The following is a 16,820-nucleotide window of genomic DNA, read 5'->3' as shown; positions in this document are numbered from 1 at the left end:
AAACCCTCTAAAGAGTTCAAAGCCTTCTAAAGAATTCCGTTTTCAGTGTGGTAAGGAACATAACGGTGAGAACAGAGGCCCAAGGCACTGCTGGTCCTCAGTGTGATTGTGGAGGGGCCCCAGCTTTGCTGAGGACTAGGGGGATGGCAGCTGGGGCTGAGATGGCACCCTCTGCTGATGTGAGGGGGTGCATTTGGGGAACAAGCCTCAGATGCCTTCCTGACTGATCATCGGCTCTGGGACAGATGCTGTTTCTGGTGTGTCAGATAAAACACCTCTGCTGCCAGGTGACTAATGTTCTCGTTGGGGGCAGTAGAGGAATGTCAGGTGTAGCAATTTCAGGTCATGATAAAGGATGTGAGGAGTATAAGGCATTGATATGAGAGTGACCAAGAGGCCCCTTTGGGTGAAGTGGTTAGGAAGGCACTTCCCATGAGGGAAAATTTCTCACATCTGAAGAATGATAAAAGGCCAGTCCTGTGGTGACTGTTTCTAGGCAGGGAATAGCCACTGAGAAGCCTTGAGCTGTGAACGAGCTTTGGTAGGTTGAAAACACAGTCATGTGATGGCAGAGAGGTAGATGGTGGGAACACACTGGGCAGAAGGACAGTGACAGCTGAGCCAGGACGTAACGCCTGTGGGAGTGGGTTCCATCCTGGGCTCGGGGGGCCGTGAAGGGAGGTTGAGGGTACAGTGGTCACTCTGGCTACAGTTTGTAGAATGGACATAGGGGGAGGTGGGAACAAGTCTGGAAGTACTGAAGAGGCTTTCTTGAGGGAAGCTCTGACCATGCTGGTGGATGGATCTGTTGTGGGAATGGGGTGAGAAAAGTCCCCACCAGCCACTTTGTGTGTGGCTGACATGCTGAGTGGAGGGAACAGGCTGGAATGGTAGGTGGGATGGAGTGAGCCCATGTGAGATGAAGGGTTCTCTTTTGACCACCTGAATTTGAGGTGCTGTTAGCATATGAGTAGCCATGTCCGGGGTCAGGGGGCTGTCAGAGCCCAGGAGTTTGGTCAGGCCTGGGGTGCAACAGTTTGCACTGAGTCACAGATAGAATGTAAAACCAAGAGACTGAATGGACTCACTTAGAGTGTACAGAAAGAGAAAGAAAGAATGCAGAGTGGACTCTGCAGCCTTCCCCCACCTAAAGATTGAGTACCCTAGAAGGAGCCAGCAAAGGAGTGGCCACTCAGGTTGGAGACTGGGGTCAGCCATGGTGACAGGAAACCATTCTTGGAGGAAGCAGTTGTGTCATATGCTGTTGGGGATTGAAACGAGTGAAGAAATAACTATTGGATTTGACAATATGGAGGCTGTTGGCAACCCTAACAAGAGAAATGTCATTTGCACGGTGGTGATGGAAACCCTATCAGATTGGGTTGAGGAGTCTGTAGAAAGTGAGGAAGTGGAGCGAGTGGCAGTCCTTTTGAGAAGTTTTCCTATAAAGGGGAGTTGAGAACCAAGACACTGGCTGGAGAGAGATGTGGAATCAAGGAGAAGAATCAGGGAAGTATGCCCGAGGAGAAGGGTCGAGAGAGTAGAGGTGTTTGCCTGACTTTGGGGAAGTAACTTGATACAGGTGGTGTTTTTACACTATTCACTCTGGAATAGTGAGGAATGCTTTAGGCTCCAAGTTTCTTATAAAATCTACATGTGTCCCTATCCCTAGTATTTTGATGTGAGCTGTTGCCTTCAGGAGGCCCTGGGTCTTCCTTGGGCTGCAAATGGAGATCCTGGAGCTGATTCTTTACAACGAAGGTGATAGAGTTGAGGGGTCGTGCATTGACTGGTCATGAACTGATTCATTCATTCAGTGAGCAAACATCACAGAGCCCACTCCGTGCCAAATGCAGTTCCTGGTCCTGCAGACATGATGCAGATAAGCCCCCCTCCCCTTGAAAGTGTTACTCTCTGTGGGGGTGGGGCATTGCTAAGCAAATTGCTGGGGCTGGGCTGGGTAGCCTGGGGCAGGCTCCTTATTTCTTAGATGCATGATTTGAACCCATTTACAGGAGAGAGCTGGTGGGTAAGTTTCTTTAGAAAGAAGTTCTTGGGTGAGATGAGTGAGCCCTGGGTGTTAATACTATATGTTGGCAAATTGAATTTAAATAAAATTTAAAAAGAGTTTCTTGGAAGATGGGGCTCAGGGAAGGGACACTATAGGTAATGAGTTGTGGCAGCAGCTTTTGGGGGGATGGGGGGAGGGGTGACCTGGAACCCCCACCCAAGACTGCCACAGGTAGCCCCCAGGGCCAGCTAAGCTTCAGCTGGGAAGCTTGGGAATTTCTCTGGGCAGGTAACCTGTGGCTTGTGTGATGGAAGGCCCCAGGGCTGTGTGTGGCTCCTTACAAATGCTGTGCCCTGGGCCTAGCAGGATGGGACTTGGTTCAGATTCCTGCTTGCCTCAGTTCAGTGGTTTGGCTCTGGGTAAGTCCTTCACCCCGCTGTGCCTACTTCCTTACCAGAAAAAGGAGGATTGTGATTGTTCCTATCTCACAGTGTTCTAGTCTGGGATAAAATGAATCAACCAACGTGGCAAGTGCTATCTTGTTTGCTGAGAGGCTGCAGGGTGTGAGCTCTGGACCCAGAGGCCTTGGGATCGAATTCTGGTTCTATTTCTGGCTGTGGGCAGGATAGTCTGTGCCTCAGTTTCCTAATCTGTGCAATGGGGATAATATCAATTCCTGTTTCTGAGGCATCTGGCAAAGGAATCTATGTGCTTGCCGAGTTCTCCTGGCCAAAGCCAGCACTGAGTGCCAGCCTGCCTTCAGGTGTACACAGACCGTCCACAGCTACATGATGCTTTTCTCTTTTCTGGGCAGTTCCGGCTGGTGGTGAAGACAGCCCTGAAGCTGCTGCTCGTCTTTGTGGAGTACTCGGAGTCAAATGCACCTCTTCTGATTCAAGCTGTCTCTGCTGTCGACACCAAAAGGGGTAAGTGGTCCCCACCCACTATTTCATCAAGGTAGACATGTCTACTCTAGGCAGGTTTCCATTTTTAACATGTTCATAACAGAATTGAGAATGAACAGAATTCCATTTGTGTGGACTCCCCACTGCAGAAAACATATTTTTTAGAATTGTGAGTATACAAAGATCAGGGATTGAACATGGATTTAGCTATGAAAGGGAAAGTATTCATGGCCTTACCCAGGACAGGTCAGACTCTGAGCTTGTGTTTATGCCCTGTTCTCAGTCCCCTCCACTGAACCCATAGAACCAGCTCCTCCTCCCCTTTCCCATTTTGTCCAGGTCACCCTGGCTCCTTTCTCCCCTTCTCTCACACAAGCTTTTTTGGCTCTGACTCTCAGAATGTTCTTCTTTTTTTTCCTTTCATCTCATGTCCTCCTACTGGGGGCCCTCTCCATCTGTCACCTGGCATTACGTCCCTGAAGTGCGACCCTCACCTCTGCTATTGGGAGATTCTTTTAAAACAAAAATTTGGTCACATCGTTTCCCTGCTGGTGGCTTCCCAAGGCCCACAGAATTAGGTCCAAACCCTGCAATTCATCCTTCACCATCCAACCCCTGTCTACTTGCCGCCCCCACCTCCCACCTGGCTCCCACTGCCCCTTCCCTATCTTGGGCTAGTCACATGCACTCAGAGCCCATATGTTGTTGTCATTGACATTTCTGATGAGTGTGTGCCCTGCCAGATGGTGGCAGAGTCTTTGGCTCTCTTCTTGGTGTCCCAGCACTGAGCTGGGCAGTAGGCAGGCAGGCCTTCCATATGCACTTGATGAAAAGAAGGACTTTGGATTTGGCTTAGCGTGTGGCCCCTGTAATACTGTAAAGCCCAAAGTTAAAATGTTAGGGGCTTTTGATTTTGTCCTCTTAAAAAAAACGTTTGGACCTCTTTTCTGGTAGGACATTATTATTACTATGATCGTCCCCACAAAGACCCAGAGAAAAGCCTTGATATCAAAAACCTTGATAACATTTATTTTTCTTTTTACAACACTCATTCTCTCTATAGAAAGAAAGTATAAAGGAGATTATAATGAATCACCACCTCCAATCTCACCAGACAGAAATAATTATTAACATGTTGGTATATTTCCTTACAGTTTCATGTATATGTTTCTGTGCACACACTAAGCCAAGTACAACTGTCAAGGACAAGAGGCCTAATAGCACTCTTCGATTCCAACTATTTGTATCTCTGACTCAGCATTGCTCAGAGACCCACCTTTCAGTGCTGCATCAAAGGTGAAGGAAAGTAGCTCACTTATTAATTCAATAGTTTGAATATAAGTTAATGAAAGCCATCCAAGGCCATAAATTGAGCTCCCATACCTTTTCCATGAATGCACAGGCAAATGTCAGCACCAGGCATGATGGATCGTAGGCTGGAGGTAACTCTAGGCCTGTGCATGGGGGTGGGTGGGTGTGAGAGAGACAAACTCTCATGTGTGGACAGAGACTGTGAATCTGGAACATGGGTCACAGACCAGGGCAGGCTTGTTTTTTTTCTTTCTACCATAGCATGTTTCCATCTGGTGCCAGATTTTAAATCTCTTATGGCCAAGAGCAGATTATGGGGCCAGCTGAGAATCCTTAATGAAGGTAGTCAGTGGCTCAGAAACCGGGGTTTGTGTTTCCAAAGCCAATTAATGAAGTTTAGGGTCAGAGGTGGGTGTATGGGAAGACAGCAAGGCAGACCCTTTTATTGGTCCTCAGATCATACTCCATCCCCCAACTCCAGGGATTACTTTAGGACAGTTAATGGACTCCTTGTTTTCCTGCCCTAAATTTCAAATAACCCATGGGTCCTTCTCATCGAGGCTGTATTTAAGGGATAAGCCTTTTCACGGCCTTGGGGGTCCCTCTTTGGCTTCATTGAGTTGGGAGTTTAGAGCTTCCTTCCTTGGACTTCACATTCTCTGAAGGGTTTGTTGGTGGAGTTGCGGGTACAGAAATGAACCTGAGATAATCCAGGGCTTGGTACCTACGTCTAAGCCCCCATCTACCAACCCAGCCAGAGGCTCTCTGTTGTCTTCAGTGTCTCCTTCAAGACACTATGATGGTCATCTTTATCCAATTTGTAAAAAAAAAAAAAAAAAAAAAAAAGGTAGCTAATAGATGGTTTTCTTAGCTTGGTGGTTTAGCCTATAAAATTTCTTAATTCTTGGCAGCTACTGCCATCTGTCTGCTACTGAGAGCTAGCAACTGAAAAAAAGCAATACTAATGGAAAAACTCAGACATAGCATATCACGTGGTTCAGTAGCATGTTCCTCTATGGACATGTGTGGTCTTGGCCGTGATTTTTTAATGCGTACATATAACATCATCCTATTTGCCTGCTAGTAAAATTGTTCCTGAGCTCTATGATGGAATTAAACATCTAAATATGTCATGGTGCTCTGCAGAGAGCACCGTGACTCCCAGGTGTGTTTCCACCTGGCAGGTTTAGAAGCAACTCTTCACTCCCCTCTCAGCTGGGGGAAGTGCTAGACAGAGGTGTCAGAGGTGACTGAGGGCCAACTGAGCATGTCCGTTTGTGCACAAGTTTATAAATAAGCCATCAATTTTACTCCTCAAAGTGGCTTCAGATCCATTCCTCTATGGTGTTGGGTGGAGAATGGGCATGCTATAGACTGGGTTTTGTTTTGTTTTAAATAGAAAGGCATTCTTTTGGACAATGAAAACTGTCAGATTTTTTTAAATTAGCAGAGAAAACCAACAAATAAGCTATGAGTCCTGAAAAATCACCACCACCTACAGCAGATGAAGTCCAGAACAAATTCCTCCAGTTGCTTTATAAATATTACGCATGCTGTGTGGGGGTTAACCAGAAGGAGTGTGGGAGTGGGAGTCTGGAAGTGGGGATGGTTTGTCCTTTGGCCAGGAGTAGGCCAGGTATGAGCAGAGATAAAAGCTGAGGAGTCTAAGTCCATCATAGGGACTAATAACTGAATTAAGGAAAATTAAATATGCCCTATTTGAATCAGGCAATTGGTACATTTGCTCAGGGGTTGGTATGGAAAGGTGAACTGGTGCTAGTGTCTGGGGCATGGCATGGTATCACAGCTACCTATTCAAACTGCTAGGTCACCTCTCTCCTGGCATCTTCAGGTCACTTTCCCTTCCTAGGGGACAGGATATTGCACAAAGAAAGAAAGGCTGTGAGTGGGTACAGGCGCCTATGAGAGGGCCTTGCTCTGTCGTTTTGCCATCATCACAAACTCCCTTTCATTGAGACTGTCCTTGTGGGGGGTGGCAGGAAACTGGTTGAGAACCGAACCTCTGCTCCCCTGGGAAGGTGCCCTTCCCACTGACTGTGGGTTTGCATCTCAGAGAGAGGGTGGGGCAAGTGAGCAGACTGGGGAACTTATTTTGAAATTGCAGCCATAAATCCTGAGTTCCCCTAATTGGGGTCAGCACTGCTTTTGAAGAAGTTTCATTTTCATTTGAGTGTGAGGTAATGAGAGATGACATAATTCCTAAACGTGTTTGTCACACCTGATTTACGGGGAAGACAAAATCCAGCCATCCTTTCAGGCCATCCTGTGTCTGACTTCTGCTGGAGGAAATACTGATCTTGTGAAGCACTCCCAAAATTTGGTGGAAGTTAGGTGACGAAAGTCAAGCCATGTTTCCATGGTTAGCTATAGCAGGAGCATACATGCTCAGTGTGTTTTTCAGTCATATAGAAAGACATGAGACCTGCTGCCTTTCTGATGGAGTGTTAGACCAACTTGTGTGTCCTAGGCGTTGTGCTAAATATCAATCTTTTTTGGGTCGGGGAGGGGGAGGTAGTTACCACAGAGAGCTAAGAGGAAAGTCAGAAGGCGAACGCGTTGAGTCATCTGTTGTGTGCTTGCTTCTTCTGGGTTGAGAGAGAGGCACTGTGGTTTGGCGGGAAGAGAGGACCTGCCTGGGAGCCTGTGTAGAAGCCCTGTTGGGTAAGCGTGGGTGTCACCACCACCGTGACAATTATAGCTACTGATAATTCCAGTGCCTATTATGTAACAGACACTAGGCTAAATATTTGTTGTATAAAACTCCTTGATTCGGTAAATATTTAAGTGCCAACGATGTGCTTGAAACATCATAGGAGAAAAGGGCTCTCGTGGAGGCTGTACTCAGAGCTGGCATCTGGGGGGGTGGAGCTGGAGAGAGACAGATGGTTGTAATTAAGAAAATTATTGTCTTCTAATGTACTTCAACAGCGCTAAGGCAAAAAGAGTGCTTTATCTCTGTGACACCCCACAGGAGTTCTCCAAGGTTGATACGATCACTCCTATTTAGATGTATTTCCTGAGCCTCTTTTCTTTCCACTACTTTGGAAAGGGATTTCTTTCTCTGTTATGTGAAAGGGTCAGATCATATGGTTTATGATTCTAATACAGGACCACCCGCCTCTACACGTGTGTGCACACGCACACACACACATGCATGCACTCACACTCTGTATGGAGCAAGTTGTGGAGGGGGATGGAGGGGGGAATTGACCTGGACCATTTAGTTCCAGCAGGTGCAGCTTTGGGGAAGTTGGGTGACTGGTGCTTCCCATGGGCCGGCCTGAGCCCTTCCAAGGCTGTTTTGTTGCCCCAAAATGTTTCTTCCTCTTCACCTCCTTTCTTTTGAATGTTTCCCATTTCTGGCACTAAAACAATCAAAGGAGAGTAACATTCAACTCAACAGTGTAGGGATATATGCAAGTTTCCAGACGTTGAAATCCATAAAAGGTAATCAGATATCACAGCTGAAGAACATGTTTTTCAACTAAATTAAGCCAGTGTTTGAGTGTTTTCATTATAAAGGATTAAATGGTGCACACATGAGTGCGTTTGTATGTGGGCGAGGATATGGTCTGGCTGTACCTCCCTCTCTCTGGGAGCCTGCCTTTGCTTCTTGGCTTTGCCTTCCCTAGGCCGTTTGGCTTGTGGTTCCAAAGCTCGCAACCAGAAGGCTGTCCTGGGTCCACTAGTGCTATTGGAAATGCTTTGCGTCAGCGTAGTCTCCTTCAGGCCCCCTTTGAACCGTATGTGGGTAACCCGCTAGAACCCATGTTTTATGCTAGGGTTGGGTGCCGAGTGTGAATGATACTGGTTACGCTTGTCCTAAACACAGGAGAAGTACTTGGAGTGCTCTAACGGCACCTGAACAGTGAGACCCATGACCTACTGACCACGTTGACTGTGGTTGACTGTCATGAGGGCAGAAATGGTTTCTTTGCTGGTTTGAAGCACAGCTGAGGACTTCAGAATACTTTGATGGTAAATAGCAGCAAGGGGTATGTCAGTGGTTAATAGGTGAAAGGTCATGAGTTTGTGTTTGGAGTTAGGGTTAGAGTAGCTTGCCTCATTCTGACCAACTGGGCAGTTTTGTCAAAGGAAAAGCCTCTCTGTTCACAAGGTAGGAGAACCAATAGACCCCTATGTGAAACTCTGTGTTCCTAAGTCATAGAGTAGGTGCCTGTTCCTTTTTAAAATTCTCCTCATCTCCTTCCTTCTCTTCCTGCATTCGCCCTCTGGTTCCTTCAAAACTGCTCCAGCTTACCCCACTTCATGCCCTCCCGTAGTTCCCCATTTACTAGTCAGACCTATTAAGTGCCAGACACTGTGCTAAGAGCAAAGAGATAAGACAGCTACCACTGCTGCCCTTTGGAGAGCTTTTTTCTCAAGGCCAGCAGATGAGCTCTGACATGACTCATCCAAGAACCTGCGTTTGGAAGCCACTGGTTTTACATTATTTCAGAATTTACTTTTATCAGTAAGAATAAGCAATATCCCTTTGAGAACTTTATAGAGAAAACAGGAAGGAGCTTCATGTTCCATGCCGCCATGCCAAAGGTGAGGCAATACCTCCCTTCAAATGTTTATCTCAGGCATAGGAAACTGTGTCCTGGTTTTGTCTGCCCTATGTAACCTTGGCCTTGGCTGTACAGTACTGAATGTGATGGATTTTCCTGCCCTCTCTGGGAGCCAGGGAATAACCACCCCTGAGCTTTCATTTGCAGAGCCACTTCTTGTACCAGGCCCTCTGCGACCATCGGCACAAATACTGGCTAAGCATCAACAGGGTTCAAAGAACCAGCTTTTTGGTGAGGTGGGTTCTTTGTACCCTGTTGATGCTTAACCAGTATTTGTTCCTGGGTTGAATCATAATATACTTCTGTTCTTGAAATGTTTGTTAGACAGATGTTTCCCCAGTATTTCTTGGAGTCCACTGTTTAAGCGAATGTAAAGATCTCCGATATCCCTTTCCTTGCAAGAGATCAGAGCATAATATGCCGATGGACATATAGAGAGCATTTATCAAGAGTTTCCACGCTCAGAGAGTGAAATGCACATGACTGGATTTCCTCAAATTACATATTTAATATAAAGAGAACTTTCAAGCGAATTGATAGCCATGCTGACATAGAATATACATTTTCAACTGGACAAGAATGATGTGGTGGTATATTATTGCCAAATTAGAAGCATGTTCAAGTTCACCCTAAGGGTATGCTTTGAAATTTGGTGACTGAAGACACCAGCATCATTGGGTGATAAGTCTTTGAATAAACTGTGATATTAGTTGGATAAGGAGTATTGACTTGTTGTTTCTAATGATTTTTGCTTTACTCATAGGAGTCAAACCCTGGTCAAATATCATGGAAATCCTGGAGGAAAAAGATGGGGTCGACACAGAGCTGCTGGTTTATGCAATGACATTAGTGAACAAGGTTGGTTGATGATTAAGAATTGAATTATGTCCCCTTAACTGATATGTTGAAGCCTTAACCCCTATGAACCCCTATCTGTGAATGTGACCTTATTTGGAAATAGGGTCTTTGCAGATGTAATCAAGGTAAGGTGAAGTTGTTAAGATGGGCCCTAATCCCACATGATTTAGAAGAAAAGAGACACAGAGGGAAGACAGTATATGCACATGAACATGAGGAAGATAGCTGTGTGAAGACAGAGGCAGAGATTAGAGACCAAGGAATGCCAAAGAATGCCAAGGATTGCCAGAAGCCAACATAGGATAAGGCAGAGAAGGATCCTTCTCTAGAGCCTTCAGAGAAAATTTCTGCTGTTTTAATCCAAGTTTGTGTTACATTGTTATGGCAGCCCTAGGGAACTGGTACAATGTGAAAATCTACAATTTGCCCTCCAACTAAAGGCCACCTCACGTAGGACCCCCACGATGGTGGCTGGGACCATGGCTACCAGTGTTCTTCTTTGCAAGAGAAAACCCTTTCTAGCCACATGTGATGTGGGTGCCTGCAGGCTGGTGCTCATACATGTAAAGCCTGGGAGTGTCTGTGTGCTTTCTCTACTTTGGTCTTTTCTAACAAAACCAGAAAGATGACAGCATTTTATGATTACTTTTCCTATCAAGATATCCCCTTAAAAACATTTTTCCTGAAAAATATAAATCAACAAGTTTTGGGGTGCCTGGGTGGCCCAGTCGGTTAAACATCCAACTCTTGGTTTCAGCTCAGATCATGGTCTCAGGGTCATGAAATCAAGCCCCGTGTCAGGCTCCATGCTCAGCACGGACTCTGCTTAAGATTCTTTCTTTCTTTCCCTCTCTCTCTCTCCTTTTGCCCCTCTCCTGCATTCGCTCACTCGCTCTCTCTCTCTCTCAAATAAATAATTATTTTTAAAAAGAATATAAATCACGTTTACCCTAAGAAAATAGCTTACAATCCAGGAGAAATAAAGACACTCTTGTTCCACTGCTTATTGAATTCTGACTGCTGGGGGCGGGTCCCATCCTCCTTTTATGAAGGTAACATCACCCTTGTACTCCCCCCAACCCCAACACATCCCTCCTGGTCACCAGCTGGGAGGGCAGTAGCAGCAGTCTTCAGTATCCCTCCCTGGAGAGAGTGCTGATCCTATGCTGCCCTCGGACAGCCCACTCTTGGGACTGGAGTCCCTTTCTCCTTAAAACTATGGTTGGTAGGGGTATGTCCTGCAGATTACTTTGTCCTAGACCCTAGGAATCACACCACCCACCCCAGGGGCCTGCTTTTCCTCCCCAAGCTGCTGGGCACAGGCCTACAGTACTGACTGCAATGATGGGTGGTTCTTCAGAGAAGATTCAGAATCTCTTTGTGAAATAGAACTAGGGAAACATTTCCCCTGACAAACTGGGGACACATTAGTAGAAAGTATTATGAGAAGTCATTTCTACTCGATATTAGAGTGTTGTGCAAACTCTAAGGACTAAAACAACATGGTGCTGGCTCTTTCCTCAGCAGACAGATGATGTGAGCCAAGAAGCGCTGAAACAGCCCTCACTGCACAGAACATCTCACCCTAGGACTGAAATCAGTAAGGATGGGTCAGCTTCATTCAGGACTGGGGAGAAGCGTGTGCTAAATGGAAATAAACAAATACATACTTTGACCAATACCAAATGAATTCCAGACAGATTAAAGAATTCAGTGTAACACATCCAACGGTAGAAAAACGAGAAGTAGTGGTGAAGATGAATTTGTGTCTGGTAGATGAAAATTATTTTAATAATCAAACCTGCCAAAAAAGAATCCAAAGGGGAGGAAATTTATTTCACCGCATAAAATTATTAGAGAAAGGTCTTATTTGTAAAAATGAAAACCACAAATAAAAGCTAAGGGCAAGTGGCAAATTGGGAAAATTGTTGCAAAAAATAGGGCAGAAAATTATACAGTCCTCAATATATTAAGAGCCCAGTCGAGAAATGAAGGATATTCAACCAATTAAGATGAAAAGAAATAGATAGTAAAACAACAGACATTTTCCCCTGATTCTCGTTGGCCAGGGTTGCTTTTTAATAAAATGCCTTTGTTGATGAGGACCCAGGAAATTCTTCTATAGTCCTGGTGAGGAAGGGGCAGTACTTTTCTGTAGGATAATCCTAAAAATTCTGTTTATGTTTTCAAATGTATTTGTGAGTTGATTTTACTATATGCAGTTTTAAAGCAATTTTCTGGTTTTAAGTGTGTGTGTATGTGCATTTTTCTTTTTTTAAAGATTAAGGTCATCTATTTCCTGTCCTTCAGTCCTTCAGTGACATTGTTTTGGAAAACATGGACTTCAGCAAAAATGGACTCTTCCTTCTTGCCTGGTGTTTTCCATTGTAACGCTACCCATCCTATTGGCAGGGGCCGTGCTGGGCGGTTCTGCTGGTCCCAGCAGCATCTGCGGGCTTGGGCATCCTGCTGCTAGTCACTGGCAAGGACCCAGCATGTGCCACATTCTCCTTGGCATCAGATGGCACTTAATGTCCAGGAATTCCTCGCTTACTCTTTCTCTTCTGGCAGTTCTATCTCCTCTTTTGCTAGTTCTGGCTCAGGGGAAGTCGAGGAAGATCCTATGGACATTATTCCAGATGTCATGCTTTCCTCAAAAAAGGTTGAATAAACCTTTGGCACCCACACTGGGTTTGTTTTCTTTTGTTGAATTTTAGTCCTATTGCCCCTGTGAGTAAAATCTTCTGAGATCCCAACCAACAACAACAAAAATAATAATAAATTGAAATGTTAATATGGTCTGGAAAAAAATTCTGACTCTGAAATCTGGGAAATTATTATATTGCTTTTCTAAGTTTTTGTTTCTCATTCTGCAAGCTGAAGTTCTATAATGCCCTGTCGTGATCCCGCTGAAATCCCCTCGGTGGGAGCCCCCCACTTTGATATTGATATTGACCACCTTGTGGAATAGGAAGAGGCAGATGTGGGGTGGGGTGGGGTGGGGGGGGATGAATAACAAGGTATTACTGTGACTGTGAGGCTGGCTTGGAGCTTTCAGGGAAGGGCTAAGTAACCTGGATGGGATTCATGCTGAGTCTTCGCCTTTGTTTTCACATTTCATTTATTGTTAGTTCTCATACCAGAAACTCGTAAAAAAGCTCAGCTATGTCAATTGTAACATTTGTATAGTTGTAGAGCCTTCACAGTTAGAATCTAGAACATTCCCATCTCTCCCCAAATTTCCCTCATGTTAGCCTTTTACAGTCATCTCCCGATTCCCTCTTCCTACCCCTGACAACCTTTCTCTAGCACTATAGTTTTGTCATTTTAAAAATATCAAATAGAATCATACAGGATAGATCTAACCCTTTGAGGCTGGCTTCTCTCACTCAGCATAATGCCTTTGAGGTTGATCCATTACTGGGGGTATAAATGGTTGCTCCTTTCTACTGCTGCGTAGTATTCTAGGATATAGAAAATTTGTGTGCAGGCGTTTGCCACACTGGTTTTTTCCTATCAGGAAGATTTGATGCAATCAGTGAGAACCCAGGAGAGGAAAAGAAAATGTCCTTTAGGACAGAAATTTCTCCCTCTGAGAGATGCCTGTGGAGATTTACAGGTCACCAGCCCTGGTAAGACAAGTCTGAGATGAGGCAGGAAAGGGAGTCATGAGCGTCATCTGACAGTGAAAGCACCAAGAGACGTTTCCCTCACAAACATCTCGGGGGCAGCTGCTGCCTTTGCCAGAAGGAGGCAATTGAGCAGAGTAGAAATGCAAGGACAGGACCCAGGGAGGGGTGAAGGCATGGCACAGTTTGCTGAGCATGTTGGAGAATTAGCTGGAAATAGGTGAATGTGTTTCTAGGATAGATGGTCTTCCTCAACAACTGGAGAAAAGTTGTGTTTGTGTGGGGCAGAAGGCCACCTCCCCTGTAGCCACACATGGAAGGGGCTGGTACATTTTGGCTCCCACCCAAATTTTCATGGTGGAAATGACAAATGACCTCCTAATACCTTTGCTTCTGGACCTATTATTGAGCAAGGCTCCCTGAGTCTGTTCAGTTCTATGGACCTAATTGTTTAATAGTAACACGCCCTCGCCCCTGCTGCCATCGTGGTGGGGCTTGCTAAGGCAGTGGGAATTAGGTCTAGGAATTTAACCCCCTGGAAACTTTTGTGAGAACTGCAGCTGATTCTCAGCAGGGAGAAAAAGGGAGGAAGGGAAGGGAACTGAGAGGTGAGAAGGCTTCTCTCTGCCTCATCTCAGCCCCCACGCTGTTGAGTAGGAAGTTTTGAATCCAACACTAAATGTCAACTCACTGGGTTCTTAAAATTGAGAATTTGGCAGAGTCTGCGATCAGAGCACTTCCATTAACCTGTCCTAGCCTTGGGGTCCCATTCTCTTAACAAGTTCAAGGGTTTTCACTAAAACCAGAAGATGGATTGTTCTGAGGATAGGATTCTTTGAAAGGCTGCAAACTTTTTTAACATTGTCAGGAGCCAGTGACCGCTCAGGGGACTGCTCTTGCCCACTACCACAGAGATGCTGCCTCCTGGCACCTGCAGGCGCTGGCATGCGCTTTCCCACGTGGCCGCTTTGGTGTGAGCACCTGTTTATGATGGAGTCAGACTGGCTCACAGCCTCCCGTTCTGGGTCTTGCTGGGGTACCTGCTTAATTAAGCTATCCCATCCCGGTTACTTTTCCTTTGTTTCTGATCTCAACAGCAGTGAGTTGTGTACTCTTTGCTCAGCATTGAAAGGAAAAAGCAATCATTTGGGTCATGAATAAAGATATTATTTCTAATAATTAATAGCCCTCAAATAGGGATGTTGGAGAAGTTGGTGCTGTGAACTGTTTTTAAGGGTTGGTCTTTTCCCCAATGAGTTCCAAATAATTTTGAAATATACACATATGGCTCTTGAAAATGCAAAGGCAATGAAACAGAGAGTAAAGACCTGTGTTTGGAATTTCAAGCCACCATAATTTGTGTAGAAAATGAGTGTGTGAGGAGAGACGAGGCTTTTATCCCAGATCTGCAGGAGCAAATCCCTTCCCTCCCAAGCCCTCATCTCCCCCGTTCATAAGATAAAGGCTTGCAGTGAATCACCTCAGGCCCCTCCAGTTCTGAGCAGAAGCCCTTTCTTTTAAGAGACACAGAATTCAAAGAGAAGTTAGCTTTTCCCCCTTGGGTTATCTTTTTTCCTTGGTTGCTGCTTTGAAATTTTTCATGTTTTCTTAAATTTCCTAGACCAAGGGGGAAAGCCTACCAAATTGAAAGAAAAAGGAGTCATTATTCTGTTCTAAACCCAGCTGTTGGTAGATTGATCCTAACAGGAGTTTCTAATCACTGAGCATGTTAGTTTTCTATTGCCATGTAACAAATTACCACAGATTTAGCAGCTTAAAACAACACAGACTTATCATCTCACAGTTTCCATGGGACAGGCTCCAGGCACCGCCTAGCTGGGTCCTCTGCTCAGTCTCACAAAGCTGTAGTCAAGGTGTCGACCCTGGAGTCTGGTCTGAGACTTAGGATCCTCTTCCAAGCTTTTGTGGTTGTTGGCAGAGTTCATTTCCTTGCAGCTGGAGAACTCATGGTGGCTTGCTGCTTCTTTGGGGCCAGCAGGGTAATCTCTCTCCTAGTCTCTGAGCTCCGGAAATGCCTAAACCTGCTTTTAAATGGCCCACCTGATTAGGTCAGGCCCACCCAGGATAGTCTTACCTTTAATTAGGCAAAATCAGCTGATTTGGGACTTGAATATCTGTAAAATCCCTTCACCTTTGCCATATAATGTAATTTAATTATGGAAATGTCCTGCTTAGACTTAAGGGGATTATACAGTACCTATATACCAGAAATGGACTCTTGGGGTCCATTCTGTTTACCACACTAAAGGAGTTTTTTTCTCAAATGATCTGGTGATCTATCTGGTTTGTCCCTATAGTTATAACCCTGGCCAATGGCTACGCTGCAAAAAATGCTTTGAGAGTCTTGAGACAGTCCCCTAAAACATGTTTGTGTCCTGTTCTTTCTTTAGACATTGTCAGGATTGCCAGACCAAGACAGCTTCTACGATGTGGTGGACTGCCTGGAGGAGCTGGGCATTGCGGCTGTGTCCCAGCGACACTTGAACAAGAAAGGGACCGACCTGGACTTGGTAGAGCAGTTGAACATTTATGAGGTAACAGCATATACCTTTTGTTTGGCATCATACAGCTTGTCAGAGGCCAGCTAAACACATTCTAAGGCCAGTGGTTCTGAGTGTGGGGTAGTAGACACCACCTGAGAGCTTTACAAAATGTAGGTTCTGAGGCCCCAAACCCAGATCTCCTGATTCAGAAACTCTGAGAGTGGGTGCAGCAATCAGCATAGTGCAAGCATCCAGGTGCTGCTTGCTGGTGTTTACTCAAATGTGAGAACCCCTGATGTAGGAGGACCTTGGTCCCTTGCTTCCTATTCAAGATACTACCCAGCTAGCTTTTTCCTTTCCTCTGCGGTCTCTCTTGCCTCATTATAGTGTTTTATTTGCTATTTATTGCCATTGCAAGGAAGTAAAAATAAAAGTTTTAAAATACTAGTGTAGATTTTACTGTTCAGCTCTATATTGTGTAATGCCAGTTTAAAATGCAAATATAAGAGCATTTAGCCTCTGTGTAGAACCATATGCAATTTCCAGTTTATGAACTCCTATAGGCCTGTGTATTTTGTTCCTAGTGGACCAATGGAAACACCATATAAGATGAACTCTGTTTTTTTTTTTTTTTTTATGAACTCTGTTTTTAACTTCACTTCTTGATATGTGTTCAGTCTATTAACACTCTACCTTCTATTTACCTATGTGTAAGGAAAAGCTGAAAGGAAAAGGAACTGTGGGATTCCATATCTCTAGTTTTTCCTCTCATTTCAGCATAAGTGGTTGGCTGGTATAGCAGAGTAACCCAGGTAAGAAAGCATATGGTAGGACCCTTGGGTTGCCATCTCTTCATTCAAAGCCAGTTCTGGTTTACATGGAAGGGCTCTAGGGCTCCAGGGCTTTCCGTGCCTGCACTTAGTTACAAAGGAACATACTTACCTTGTATTCATTTCGATTCTCACTGAACTCCCACATACCATGCATCTATCAGCACTCAATGTGCA

The 16,820-nt window shown here is 45.1% G+C and overlaps 1 protein-coding gene across 9 annotated transcripts in view; it reads left to right on the top strand.

The window, feature by feature from the left end:
- Window positions 1-16,820, top strand: part of FHOD3 (formin homology 2 domain containing 3) — a 462,688-nt gene that overhangs the window by 284,755 nt on the left and 161,113 nt on the right. For all 9 annotated transcript variants that reach the window (XM_038543473.1, XM_038543482.1, XM_038543483.1 and 6 more), the window contains exons 7-9: window positions 2,826-2,937; window positions 9,586-9,680; window positions 15,721-15,864. In XM_038543473.1, coding sequence (XP_038399401.1) covers window positions 2,826-2,937; window positions 9,586-9,680; window positions 15,721-15,864 — 351 coding nt within the window. The remainder of the gene's footprint in view (window positions 1-2,825; window positions 2,938-9,585; window positions 9,681-15,720; window positions 15,865-16,820) is intronic.

This window comes from Canis lupus, chromosome 7, assembly GCF_011100685.1.
Source record: "Canis lupus familiaris isolate Mischka breed German Shepherd chromosome 7, alternate assembly UU_Cfam_GSD_1.0, whole genome shotgun sequence".
NCBI lineage: Eukaryota > Metazoa > Chordata > Mammalia > Carnivora > Canidae > Canis > Canis lupus.
This window is presented reverse-complemented; position numbering and strand designations above follow the sequence as displayed.